The following is a 14,782-nucleotide window of genomic DNA, read 5'->3' as shown; positions in this document are numbered from 1 at the left end:
GTAGGTGTCTGGGTCCCCCGAGTGTCCCCAAAAACTGGATTTCAGAGTGATCGGGAGCTTGTCTCCCTGCGGGTTGAAGAAAAGCCGCGCACCCAGCCGCCCGCCGCCGGCCCGATTCGCGTGCCTCCGTACCTCAGCTTTTCAGCGTTTGTGCTCCTTTCTCTTCTTAGCTGTAAATCTTCCACTCAGCCAGCTTTCCCGTGGTTCTGGGTGGTAGATGTTTTGTCTTTTAGTTGTATTTTTGAAATTGTTGTGTGAGGCAGCAGATTAGTTGTTTAACTATGCCGCCATCTTGGTTCCTCTCTCCTGAACTGAGTAGAAACTTTTCTGTCGAAGCAAGGTACTATACAAGAGCCCCTTCTTGAAAGGATTCTGATGTATAAAACAAATGTTCAGCACATTGTAGTTTATCTTAACTCTCATTGTACTCAGAGTGGAAACAAAAAAAAGAAGTGACAGAGGTTTACCCTCCAAATTTCTCTGTTCTACAGATGTAGGTTTCTAAATACGGGGTGAGGCAAACATATTTTTAAAGTTTTCTGTATCGAAAATAATATAATAGCCCAGCTGGTGTGGCTCAGTGATTCAGCATTGACATATGAATCAGGAGGACACGGTTCAATTCCTAGTCAGTAGGCAGCTGATCAATGATTCTCTCATCATTGATGTTTCTATTTCTCTCTTTCTCTCCCTTCTTCTCTGAAAGCATCTCTGAAATTTAAAAAAAAAATTAAAAACAAAAGAAAATAATCCTATATAATAAAAGGCTAATATGCAAATTGCCCCCATGGGCGGGAGTTCGGCCCAACGGGAGTTAAACGTGTGCTGACAAACAGGGCGGTGTGGAACATGTCGGGCCGCCGCGACGCAGTGCTGGCAGCAGGTGGCAGTGGAGGCGCTGCCGGCCCCAATGTGCCTGACAAGAGCAGGACCACAGCAGGATGGTTGATCAGGTGAGCAGGCGGCAGCAGGCCAAGGCAGGTGCAAGGGGGGCCAGACAGATCAGCTCTGATTGCCGACCAAGCCTAGGGACCCTACCCGTGCACGAATTTCATGCACCAGGCCTCTAGTCTCTATATATAAAGGCCTAAGCGACCAAACGACTGGTTGCTATGATGCTCACTGACCACCAAGGGGCAGACACAACCCAGGAATTGCACCCTGGTGGTCAGTGCGTTCCCACAGCTAACCTCCAGTGGCCAGCCAACCTCCCGCGGGCCCTCCCCCTGCTGGCTAACCTCCTGCAACCTCTCCCTGCAGCCAACCTCCTGTGGCCTTGATCACCAGCCAGGCCAAGGGACCCCACCCATGCATGAATTTGTGCACCGTGTCTCTTGTACAATAAATAATAATAATACAGGAATAAATTATGTGTTTCACGTACTCACTATAAACCTCCTTTTGCCCCACTCCATACTCAGTGGCTTCAAGTAGGATATGTATATGCATAGAACTTGATGATCTGAAATAGTTAATGAAGCTGTTAAGATAAAGTCACTATGGTTTCGGACTTACTCCTCTGTATCTTAAATGTTTGAGCCCTGCCCATTTCCTCATAGCACTTTCAAGTTCAATACAGATCTGAGATCTAGTACTCAAAAACGTCATGAAGATCTGGTCCTTTGATGTGCAAGTATGATAAAGCCTAAAGAGACAGTTAAAAACTAAGATAATAGCAATGTAGATAGAATCAATTGTTAGATAATTTTTTTTGTTTTGGGTAAAAACATTTCCGTTCTCTCTTAGTAAATTTCAAATATACAATACAGTGTTATTTACTACTAGAGGCCCGGTGCATGAATTTCATGCATGGGGGGGTGCAGGGGGGCCCCTCAGCCCAGCATGCACCATCTCCACTCTGGGACCCCTTGAGGGATGCCTGACTGCCTGTTTAGGCCCAATCCCAGTAGGATCGGGCCTCAATGGGCAGTTGGACATCCCTCTCACAATCTGGGACTGCTGGCTCCCAACCACTTGCCTGCCTGATTGCCCCTAACTGCTTCTGCCTGCCAGCCTAATCACTACTAACCACTCCCTTCCCAGCCTGGTCAACGCCTAACTGCTCCCCTGCAGGCCCAATTACCCCTAACTGTCCTCCCCTGCCAGACTGGTCGCCCTTAACTGTCCTCCCCTACAGGCCTGGTACCCCCCCAACAGCCCTCCCCTACAGGCCTGGTCCCTCCCCAACTGCCCTCCATTGCAGGTCTGGTCGCTCCTAACTGCCCTCCCCTGCAGGCCTGGTTGCCCCTATCTGCCCTCTTCTGCCCTCCCCTGCTGGCCTGGTTCCCCTCAACTGCCCTCCCTTGCAGGCCTGGTCCTTCCCAATTGCCCTCCCCTGCAGGCCTGATCGCCCACAACTGCCCTCCCCTGCTGGCCATCTTGTGGCGGACATCTTGTGTCCACATTGGGGCAGCCCGCTTGTGTGTTGGAGTGACAGTCAATTTGCATATTACCCTTCTATTAGATAGGACTAGAGGCCTAGTACACAGATTCGTGCACAGGTGGGTTCTGGCCAACCCAGCCCCAGTCAGGGTGGATCGGGGTCGGGCCTGTCAGGACAAGATGACAGGAGGTTGTCCGGCCAGCCCACCCTGATCAGAGCCTGATCAGGGTTGGGCCAGCTGTGGGGAGGGGCCACAGGCGATTGGCCGGTCGGCCCCACCCCCATTTGGTGTGGGGGGGCAGGTTGATGGCGGGGCCGGCCGTAGGGAGGGAGGGGCTGTGGGCTGTGGGCCAGTTGCCCCCCCACCGAAGGTGTGGGGGAGCTGATTGGGGTTCATCAGCCAGGGTAGGGGCTGTGGGAGGTTGGCTGGCCAGTCCCACACCTGATTGCTGTGGGGGGGGTCCAATCAGGGACAGAGCTAGCTGGGGGAAGGGGTGATGGGGGCTGATTGGGGGTGGTGCCGGCCCTGAGGAGGGGCCGTGGGCCGTGGGCCGTGGGCCAGTCCACCCTGCCCCCAAAATGGATGGGAGGGGTGATCGGAGGCCAGCGGCCTGGGGGAGGGGCCATGGGTGATTGGCCAGCTGGCCCTGCCCCTGATCAGAGTGTGGGGGCCATTTGGGGGCGGAGCTGGCTGGGGAAAGGAGCTGCGGGCCAATCAGGGTGGTGGGGGCCTATCTGAGGTGGGGCCGGTTGGGAGAGGGGCCGCAGGCAGTTGGCCAGCCTGTCCCACCCCCTGATCGAGCCTGTTTGCTGGCCGCAGTGGGCATCATAGCAACCGGTCGTTTCCGTCATTACGGCATTACGGTTGCTGGCTTTTTATATATATCGATAGTCCCATCTTCTACATTAGATGCTCCTCAATCCTATACTTAATTCACCCTCTTTCTGTTATGGAATGTAGTTGATAGGTAGTTATATAAATATCTGGTGATGGAAATGACTATTTTCATTGTATAATCTGACTAGTTAGTTAGTTTTTTATAGACCACTTCATTGTGTTAATCATAGATTTATAATTATGCAGTAACTTATTCCTTCCTATTTGATCTATTTTCTTGATGTCTCTTGTAGGTTTTCTATTTGCTTTTATTTTTAGTCTTCTAATCTCTGATTTTGCAAGCGAAGATCTAGCAAATAATTCTTGGTTCAAAGAAAATAAATGAGGAAACTGGGTTTCTGTTTGCTGTAGTCAGATCCAGAAAGATTCCAGAAGAAGCTATTGTTGGTATCTAATTTAAATTCATAAGGGTCATGTGTCAGTAGTAATAAAAAAAAAAAAAAAAAATTCCAGCCTTGGCCAGGTGGCTCAGTTGAATGGAGCATTGTCCCATACACCAAAAGTTGGTGAATTCAGTCCCCGATCAGGGCACATGCAGGAGGTAACTGATTGATGTCTCTCTCTCCCTCCCACCCTTCTTCTCTGTAAAAATCAATTTTAAAAAATTGAAGTAAATAAATTCCATTGTGTAAACAAAATTGAATTTTTCCAGTTCTTATGTAAGATATATCTCTCAACTGATAGGAAGAACCTCATTAAATCCACCCTGACAGTTGGAATGTGCCTACTACTTATCAAAGTTTTGAAATATTCTTTGTTGGTAATCTTAAATTTGATTAAGTAACTTTATCCCATACTAGCAAAATTGTGTAATTTGTTGTATATGTTTTTTAAAATATGTACTCTATTTCAAAATTGTTTCTTTTACATTTTCCATAGCATGAGGAGGAACCACCTCAGAATATGAAACCACAACCAGGAAATGATAAGCCATTATCAAAAACAGCCCTTAAAAATCAAAGGAAACATGAAGCTAAGAAAGCTGCAAAGCAGGTATTTGGGGGTACTAATCTCTTTAAAAAAATCTGTTAAATTAGCTTTAAGCCTTAAAGTTTTGTCATCCTAAAGATTTGACTGGTATGTTGTCAAAAATGTTGGAGTTAGACTTACTTAGAATGTCTTTGTGTTGACTATGAATTTTTAAGTATTCTTGTATATATAATAGGAGAGTAAGCAAACTGGATCTGATCTTAAAACCTGAAACCCTAATGGTATTATGTAGTACGAATGGCTTGGTGCACAAAATTCATACACAGGGGGCGGTTCCCTCACCCCAGCCTGCACACTCTCCAATCAGGGACCCCTTGGGGGATGTCCAACTGCCAATCGGACATCGTTCTCACAATCCAGGACCTCTGGCTCCTAACCATTCACCTGCCTGCCTGCCTGATCGCCCCTAACTGCCCTCCCCTGCCAGCCTAATCTCGCCCCCAACTACCTCTGCCTGCCTGATCACCCCTAGCTGCCCTCCCCTGATGGCCTGATCTCGCCCCCAACTGCCCTCCCCTGCCAGCCTGATCTTGCCCCCAACTGCCCTCCCCTGCCGACCTGATTGACCCTAACTGCCTCTGCCTCCGTCCCCACCACCATGGCTTTGTCTGGAAGGAAGTCTGACGTCCGGAAGGTGGCTGATAGACCTGGTCTAATTAGCATATTACTCTTTTATTAGTGTAGGTAGATTATAAAGGATATGATTGCTTAAATGGGTGGGGAAGCCTTTTTCAGCAGGAGGAGATGCTCTTGGCAGACAAAAATACATAATCCCTATATCTGGACTGATAGTCAGCCATATGCACTATACTGCCAAACCGGTCATTAAAAAATTGAACCTCTTTCTTACACCTTACATCAAACAGCTGTTGCCCTTAAAACCCATCCTCAGCCCCCACCTTAGGTTCTGCCTTCGCAGTTCACTCCCATTAGGTTCTGATTGGTCGGTTTCTATGCTAGTCAGCATCTCCGGGCCTGATCAGAGGTGGGGCTGATCAATAGCCACCCCAGGCTGCTGGCGAGTGGGCTGAACTACTGATCTCTCCGAGTGACACGGCTGCTGGCGAGGCCCGGAGAGAGAGAGAAGCAGGGTCAGGCCCTGCTTCTCTCTCTCTCCGGGCCTCGTCAGTGGCCGCGGTAGCCACTGATCAGCCCCACCTCTCTCCCTGGAGAGGTCAGCAGTTCAGCTCACTCGCCAGTCCCTGCTCACCGGAGCCTGCTGCGTGCGCAGCCTGGCATTCGGTTGAGCCTTCGGTCGTTTTGGGCATTACAGACCCTTGGTTTTTATATATTAGGATAACATAACATTTAAAAAATATATTTTTATATGTTACTTTAAATTCTAGATCTAACAAAGTGTTCCCTATGATAAATATTATATAAAAACCTTTTGTCTGTCTCATTGTACTGTGGTACTTTTTTAAGCTGCATTATATTTATTGTGGTACAATGTCACATATTTTATCAGACCTTCAATTCAGATCCTTTCTTTATATAAAATGTAGCATAAAAGATAAAAATCACATTTTGGTTTCTTCATGTTATATACCAAGGCAATGTTTTCATTTTAGACAATTGAATTTTTCCTGCAGGAAGCAAGAAGTGACAAGAGTCTGGATTTGTCACCTACACCTACATCACAGAGCTCAGCTCAAAATACTGTCTCTCAACAAACTTCTGGAGACCCTGAGGTAGACAAAAAAATCAAGAACCTAAAGAAGGTGAGAATTCAGTGCAAGTCAGATGTGTTTATTGAAAGAAATGTGTGAGGATTCTATAAAGAAAGTAATATTTAGACTCCTAAATAGGCATCTAAGAAGTTTATAGCAGTTCTTGTTGCTTTCTCACTATGAAATGCTGTCACAGGAATGGCGCTGATTTAAGTTCTATTTACAGTTGTCTAATGCCTATTAGTCTTTTCATTATTGATTTTGAAGTAATAAATAATGTAGATTTGCACAGAAATATGCTGAATACTTTCATACTTGGCATTTTATTAGACACTTATGAGACAAGTAGGAACAGACCTTATTTCCAGTTTTAAAGATGAGCAAATAGAGACAGAAAGAAGTTGATTAGCTTGTCAAATTGCAACCAGATGTGGAGGTAAAATCAGGTCTCTAGAGCCCTTCCCAGGTTGCACTATTAATTTTCCCTTAAAGCCAAAGATGGCACCCATTTAGTACAATGAGGTGCTAAAATAAATAGTGAAGTTGGTGATATATTTACATATATCATGTACATACATACATATACACATATACATATACCAGTATAACATTAATTAAAAGACTGGAAAATATTTCACCAAATGTATATTCTTTTTTCCCACAAGCTGGAGCATATTTTATTTATTTATTTATTTATTAAGTTTTTCAATTAAAGTTGATAGTCAATATTATATTAGTTTCAGGTGTACAGCATAGTGGTCAGACATTTATATAACTTATGAAGTGATTCCTCGCCCCCCAATAAGGCTGGTACCCACCTGCCACCATGCATACTTATTACAATAATAGAGGCCCGGTGCATGAAATTCGTGCACGGCAGGGTGTGTCCCTTAGCCCAGCCTGCATCCTCTCCAATCTGAGACCCCTGAGGGGATGTCCGACTGCCTGGCCTAAACGGGCAGGACTGCTGGCTCCCAACTGCTCGCCTGCCTGCCTTCCTGATTGCCCCTAACCGCTTTTGCCTGCCAGCCTGATCTCCCCCTAACGCTCCCCTGCCAGCCTGATTGATGCCTAACTGCTCCCCTGCCAGCCTGTTTGCCCCTAACTGCCCTTCCCTTGCAGGCCTGCTCACCCCTAACTGCCCTCCCCTGCAGGCCTGGGTCCCCCCCCACCTGCCCTTTCCTGCAGGCCTGGTTGCCCCCAACTTCCCTCCTCTACCGGCCTGGTCACACCTAACTGCCCTCCCTTGCAGGTCTGGTCCCTCCCAACTGCCTTCCCCTGCTGGCCTGATTGCCCACAACTGCCCTCCCTTGCAGACCTCGTCCCTCCCAACTGCCCTCCCCTGTTGGCCATCTTGTGGCGGCCATATTGTGTCCACGTGGGGCAGCCATCTTGTGTGTTGGACTGATGGTCAATTTGCATATTACTCTTTTATTAGATAGAATAGAGGCCTGGTGCATGGGTGGGGGCCAGCTGGTTTGCCCTGAAGGGTGTCCCGGATCAGGGTGGGGTTCCCTTGGGGCATGGGATTGCCTGGGCGAAGGGCCTGTGGTGGTTTGCAGGCCGGCCATTCCCCCCCCCCAGCACCGGCAACCCAAGCGGAGGCCCTGGTATCTGGGATTTACTTATCTTCTATAATTGAAACCTTGTAGGGTTGAACGGAGCCAAGCCTCCTGCTCACTCCGTGGCCACAGCCATCTTTGTTGGGTTAATTTGCATACTCACTCCTGATTGACTGGTGGGCGTGGCTTATGGGTGTAGCAGAGGTATGATCAATTTGCATATTACTCTTTTATTAGATAGGTTTATTGACTACTTTCCCTATGCTGTACTTTACATCCCCCCATTATTCCCTATATTGTTAACATATCTAATTTTGCATTTAATTTAAAAAAAATAGTTTACCTTAGCATTTTAACAGACTATTCTTAATACAAATGTAAAGTAATTGATTCTCCTTATTCAGGTTTCACATTCATATAATTGAGTTGTTAATAAGGACATTTGCATTCTAAAATGACTTACTCTTCCTTCCTCTTGACATTTGTAGAAACTGAAAGCGATCGAACAACTGAAAGAACAAGCAGCAACTGGAAAACAGCTAGAAAAAAATCAGGTCTTTTCTGCATTTTTAATTTGAGCTCATCGTCATGACTACTCTTCCTCTTTTTATTATAAGCAATTGTTTCACTGGGTAAAAGAGCAGATAGGTTTTAAAAACGTCTCTGGGAAAATATATGCCATATATTTTTTTAATGTTTTTATTCTCAAACAGGGATAGAAGGAGACATGAAGTAGATCATGGTGACTGAGAAAGTCACTACTTCTAAGAGGTGTTTTAATGCTATTGCTGCTGAAAATAAGAGCATTTATTATGTTAGACAAATAGAAGATTCTCTTCTTTCCTGTGTCTCGGGTTGCACTGCTCTTTTTTTGCCCTTCCTTCTTCCTTTCCTCAGCACTTTTTTTTTTTTTTTTTTTTTCCCTCAGCACTTTTAAGCCTAGATGTAGACTGGAAATTTTACTGGACCTAAAGTAAGACAGCTTCTGGCCTAGCTGGTGTTGCTCAGTGGTTGAGCATGGATCTGTAAACCAGGAGGTCATGGTTCAATTCCTGGTCAGGGCACATGCCAGGATTGTGGGTTCGATCCCCAGTGGGGGGCATGCAGGAGGCAGCTGGTTAATAATTCTCTTTCATCATTAATGTTTCTATCTTTCTCCCTCTCCCTTCCTCTCTGAAATATATAAAAATATATTGGGGGAAAAAAAGGACCTAAAGACAGCTTCTTTCCTTTGCCCCCATGATTCATGCCAGATTACAAATTAGAACATGTTCACAATCTGCACTTCTATTTTATTTTTGTTTTTTTAATTGATTTTCAGAGAGGAAGGAAGAGGGAGATAGAAACATCAATCATGAGAGAGAATCATTGATTGGCTGCCTCCTGCATCTCCTCTACTCTCATGTGCCCTGACTGGACTTCCTGGTTCATAGGTCAACACTTAACCACTCTTCACTGGCTGGGCATCCAATCTGTATTTTTAAATCTATTTACCAGTGGATCTGATAAACTGTCAGCTATATTCTCTCTAAATATTTTCTTCTTTGCTATTTGGCTATGGAGCCAATAATTATTTTATTTCCTTTTTAATAACTTTATTGTTTTAAACTTCTATAGTTGGAGAAAATTCAAAAGGAAAAAGCCCTTCTCCGGGAGCTGGAAGATTTGGAACTGGGTATTTAAAGAGTCACCAAAAGGAAGTTGGTTACCAGAAATCAGTGGGAACTCATCTTCTGTTACGTTCACTGGTGTATACGGAATGTTCATGTGCCCACATTTAACATTCATCTCTAATTTTAACCATTTTCCAAAGTTCTGCATATGCGTGAAATTATTTAATAATGCCTATTAAAATTGATTTTTGTGTTTTGCATTTTAGATCATGTTAACATGAAATAAAAAAAAAGACACATGAATTATCTAGCTAAGTTTGACATATTAAAAGACAAATGTCATTGTTTTTTAGGAGGAGAGAGTATTTACCATATAAATGAATAAAGACATTTTAAAATTAATCAATTTTGGCTTTGTTATAAGTTTTTCACTCAAGAAATCCTTTATTAATTTAGAAGGCAAGTTAGGAAAATTGCTATTTAATATATAATATGGCTTTTTTTATCCTAAAATATTACTGTATTATCAAAACTTTAAATAAATCCTTAAAAATCAGGTTATAGTAAATGAGTTAAGTTATTCATATTATTTGTATTATCTGCAATAAAGTTTTTCTTAGTTCTAAAGTAAATATAGACTTTAAAAATAGAGTAAAATATTTTATTTTGGTATTTCAAATTATAAACCTAGAGATCTGAGGATGAGGTAAATGTGTTCCAAACATGGACTGTGATTGTTTTGGTTGTATTTTCATATGATGAAAAAGTGATATAATGATAATACAAGACATTTGATTATCAAAACCAATTCATATTACAGTTAATTATTTCCATCAGGTTTACATTTGAAATTATTTTTATTTCATTTGCATTGATATAGGTTTCCATTTTCCAGGGCTAATATTTAATCTGGTATGTAAAGGAAAAGAATCCAGAAACACCTTGAGAGACACACACAAACAGATGACTGTGTTTGCTGATGCCCCAAAGTTTCTATCAAGCTTTGGTCAAGATCAAATGCATTAAATTTGGCATTTTAAATGTTTTGTGTGTGGAGTGTATGTGTGCATATATGTACATATAATTGCTTTCAACATTTATTTCTGATATTAGAAATTGATACAGATTAATTTTATAATATATTACTTTAAAAAATATTTTTATAATAAAATGTTAAATAATGCATTCTGAAACAGTATAATGTTTTTTTGGCTTAGAAGCCTAACAGTTGTTTTAATTAATTTCCATTTATAGCACAGTTTATAGTAAACTTATTAAACATTTATAAAATGTTTATCTCAGAGATAGTATCATAAAAACTTTGTTATTTTCACCAGAGTTACTGTTCCCACCAAAATTCTTAGACTCATTTTTTTAAAGAATTTTCTTTATTTCTGTAATGATTTAATCCATTTAATTCTTTGTAAAAAATTACTGAGCACATCACACATCAGTATAAAAATCACTGAGGTGTTCTTTGACTACCTATTTTGTTTGGTTTTTCTTTTAAATACATTATCCTCTGGGAGTAAGAGTTAGGTGGTAAAAATAAAAAAGAGTGTATGACAATGAAAATCTGCTTGAAATGAGATTTAAAATACAGTAGTCCCCTTTTATCCAAGTGGGATACGTTCCTAGACTCACAGTGGATGCCTGAAACTGCAGATAGTACTGAATCCTGCATATACATTTTTTTCCTACACATACATACCTGTGATAAAGTTTAATTTATAAACTAGGCACAGTAAGAGATTAATAATAATAATAAAATTGGACAACTATAACAATATACTGTAGTAAAAGTTACATGAATGTGGTCTCTTTCTCTCTGATAACCAATCTGATAACTAAGACAGCCATTAAGTGGCTAACGATTGGGTGGATTATAGCATACACAGCATGGATACGCTAGACATAGAGATGATTCACAACCCAGGCAGAGTGGTGAGATTTCATTATCCTACTGATAGAGTGGTGTGCAGTTTAAAACTTGTGAATGGTTTATTTTTGGAATTTTCCATTTAATATATTCAGAACACAATTGACCACAAGTAACTGAAACCTTAGAAAGAAAAACTGAATAAGAGGGATCTGGTAGTGTGGCTCAGTGGTTGAGTGTTGACCCATGAACCAAGAGGTCACTGGTTCGATTCCCGGTTAGGGCGCATGCCTGGATTGCAAACTCAATCAGTAGGAGGCAGCGTATAGATGACGTTTTTCATTCATCAATGTGTCTATCTCTGTCCCTCTCTAAAATCAATAAAAACATATTTTTTAAAAAACATTAAGGGCAGACTCCTGTATTTCTTTGATTTAGTAAAATACTAGAAAGGTAGAAATATTAAGAAAAAAGTTTAATATATATATTTTTTTATTTCAGAGAGGAAGGGAGAGGGAGAGAGATAGAAACATCAATGATGAGAATCATTGGTCTGCTGCCTCCTGCATGCCTCCCCCCCACCCCCACTCCTGGCCACTGAGGATCATGCCCCCAACCTGGGCATGTGCCCTGACCAGAAAACAAACCATGATAAAAGAGGTTCATAGATCAACGGTCAACCTCTGAGTCACACCAGCCGAGCAAGAATTCTTATTCAAGGGGGAATTCAAAGCAGTTTCTGGGTTCCTCCACCTGTGTAAATACATTAATATTCAGAGCAGAGCAAACTGGCAAGAATTAAGTGTTTTGTTCTTGAAGGAAGGAGGAATCTATATATATAAAAGCCTAAGCGACTGTCGCAACCGAATGGATGACCGAACAGGCTGCATGGGGCGACCAGGCCAGCAGGGGGGTTAGTGAGGGCCAACTGAATGACTGAGCAGCAGGCTGTGTGGGGTGACCATGCTGGCAGGGGGGGTCAGTTAGGGGCGACCAGGCCGGCAGAGGGGACAGTTGGGGGTGACCAGGCCATGGGGAGGGGGGGCAGTTATGGGTGATCAGGCAGGCAGGCAGGTGAGCAGTTAGGAGCCAGTGGTCCCAGATTGGAGAGGGTGCAGGCTAGGCTGAGGGCCCCCCCCCTCTGTGCACAGATTTCGTGCACTGGGCCTCTAGTAGTGGAATAAGTTGACAGCAGGTGCCTATTTCTCGGGGTCATCTGCAGCTACCAATACAATAGTCAAACCAGATTTATTTTTATTTTGTTAATCCTCAAGGATATTTTTCCATTGATTTTTAGAGAGAGTAGAAGGGAGAGGGAGAGAGAGAGAAACATCGATTGGTTGCCTCCCACATGAGCCCCGACCAGGGCCAGGGATTGAGCCTGCAACCAAGGTACATGCCCTTGACCTTGACTAGAATCAAACCCGGACCCTTCAGTCCATGGGCCAACACTATCCACTGAGCCAAACCGGTGAGGGCAGTCAAACCAGATTTAGAAGTAATGACTATCACACCATTTTTAAAGCTACTTGATTAATTCAAGTACAGTGCAGGCTATAAAGGAAATACAATGTACCATTCAGTAATGTCAAGTTATTTGTAGATGTAAGATAGGTTCATGAAATTGAAGAATTGAGGCCTAATACCAAAAGATGTGGCAAGGTGTCTTAGTTCATCCAGGCTCCCAAAACAAAATACCATAGACTGGGTGCCTTATAAACAGCAGAAACATTTCTCATAGTTCTAGAGGCTGTGAAGTTTAAGATCAGAACACCTGTAGGTTTGATGTCTGGTGAGGTGGTTCATAGCCATCTTGCTGTGTGGCCATGAGGAGGAAGCTCTTTGGGTTCTCTTGTAAGGGCATAGGTCCCATTCATTAGGGCTTTGCCCTCATGACCTAATCACCTCCAGGTGCCCCACCGCCAAATACCATCACCTTGGGAATTAAGTTTCAATGTAAATTTTAGGGAAACAAAAATATTCAGTCTTTAGCACCAGGGGAAATCATTAAAACAAGCATACACTTATTTCTTTTTCTTTCTTTTTTTTTTTTTTACAGAGAGGAAGAGAGAGAGGGATAGAGAGTTAGAAACATCGATGAGAGAGAAACATCGATCAGCTGCCTCCTGCACACTCCCCACTGGGGATGTGCCCGCAACCAAGGTACATGCCCTTGACCGGAATCGAACCTGGGACCCTTCAGTCCACAGGCCGACGCTCTATCCACTGAGCCAAACCGGTCAGGGCAAGCATACACTAATTTTAAAAAGATGGGAGATCCCTGGCCTGGTTGGTTGGAGCATCCTCCCATACACTAAAAGGTTATGGGTTTGATTCCCAATCAGATCAACATACCTGGGTTGTGGGTTCAGTCCCAGGTCAGGATCCAGGCGTGAGGCAGCCTATCAATGTTTCTCATGTCAGTATATCTCTCCCTCTCTCTAAAATCGATAAAAACATTTCCTTGGGTGAGGATAAATAAAAATTAAGAGATGAAAGATACCAGCATTATTCTGATATTTCTTGTTCCCATCTCCTGGGCATGTGGAGAATTATACTTCCACATCCTCTTGAAGTACGGCATGGCTGGGTGGCTTGCTTCAGCCACTGAAATGTTAGGGAGAAGTGAAGTGAGTCATTTAAGAGCCAATAGATGGGTTTTTCATGCCTCCCTGTTGTGGTGGACCCTGAGGCCTGGGATTGGAGATGGTGCATCTCTTCACATTGGACTTGTAGCATGAATAAGAAATAAACTTTCACTTTTAAGTCATTGAGAGTTTGGAGATTTTTTTAAAATCCCCAGGGTAACTTAGTCTAGTGATTTCCAAGTTTTGTTGTACATTAGAGTCATGTGGGACACTTTTACAACATCCAATGCCCAAGTCCTCCTTCATGCCAACTAAATAACAAAGACTGATCGTAGATACCCAGTTGCTGGCTCATATGGCAACTCCATTCTTAATTTTTTAGGAACCTCCATACATACTGTTTTCTATCATATTCTTTAACGATTCCCCAGGTGATTCCGGTGTGTTAGCAAAGTTTGGGAACCACATACCTAGCCTATGCTATTCAATCTCCTACAGTGTTAATACATTCATGAAAATATATGTGGAAGTCAAGTGATTTTTTTTCTGTTGTAGGGTGTGTTCATCCTTATAGAGATTAAAATATTAATGTTTTGCATCTTACCCTGTGGACTATTCATTAAATAATGTTTCATATGATTTTAATGTATGTTGTTGCTTACATTTGAACACAACAAGCCTGTGAGCATAGGTATGCTAAATATTTTTCACTTTTGGCACACCTAGTAAATTCATTCTTTTATCAGTGTTAAGATGAATTTTAAAATGTATTGGGATAGCACTGATTAATAATGTAAATTTCAGGTGTACAGCTAGCTATACTATGACGTTTATATACTCTTACTGTGTGCTCACCCACCTGAGGTCTAGTATCCTTCTGTCACCATATATTTGATCTGCTTTACCATCTTCATCCTCCCCCTGGAATTCCCTTTCCCTCTAACCATCATTCTCTTAGTATCTGTAGGTTTGTGATTTGTTTTGTTTGTTTTTGTTCATTTGTTACTTTATTTTATACTAGAGGCCCAGTGCATTAAATTCGAGCACTGGGGGGGGGGGGGGAGGGGGTGTCCATCAGCCCAGAATGCACCCTCTCCAATCTGGGATTCCTCTCACAATCCAGGACTGCTGGCTCCCAACCACTCGCTTGCCTGCCTGCCTGATTGCCCCTAACCGCTTCTGCCTGCCAGCTTGATCAC

General features: G+C 43.0%; 1 protein-coding gene across 8 annotated transcripts in view; it reads left to right on the top strand.

Moving 5' to 3' along the window:
* EIF2A (eukaryotic translation initiation factor 2A) overlaps positions 1-9,518 on the top strand; it is a 54,457-nt gene extending 44,939 nt beyond the window's left edge. For all 8 annotated transcript variants that reach the window (XM_028138572.2, XM_028138571.2, XM_008161254.3 and 5 more), the window contains 4 exons: positions 4,161-4,274; positions 5,864-5,992; positions 7,992-8,057; positions 9,121-9,518. In XM_028138572.2, the coding sequence (XP_027994373.1) occupies positions 4,161-4,274; positions 5,864-5,992; positions 7,992-8,057; positions 9,121-9,186 (375 nt within the window). In that variant the 3' untranslated portion in view covers positions 9,187-9,518. The remainder of the gene's footprint in view (positions 1-4,160; positions 4,275-5,863; positions 5,993-7,991; positions 8,058-9,120) is intronic.
* Positions 9,519-14,782: the final 5,264 nt, after the last annotated feature.

The sequence above is a fragment of the Eptesicus fuscus genome, chromosome 3 (genome assembly GCF_027574615.1).
Source record: "Eptesicus fuscus isolate TK198812 chromosome 3, DD_ASM_mEF_20220401, whole genome shotgun sequence".
In the NCBI taxonomy this organism is placed as follows: Eukaryota; Metazoa; Chordata; class Mammalia; order Chiroptera; family Vespertilionidae; genus Eptesicus; species Eptesicus fuscus.
This window is presented reverse-complemented; position numbering and strand designations above follow the sequence as displayed.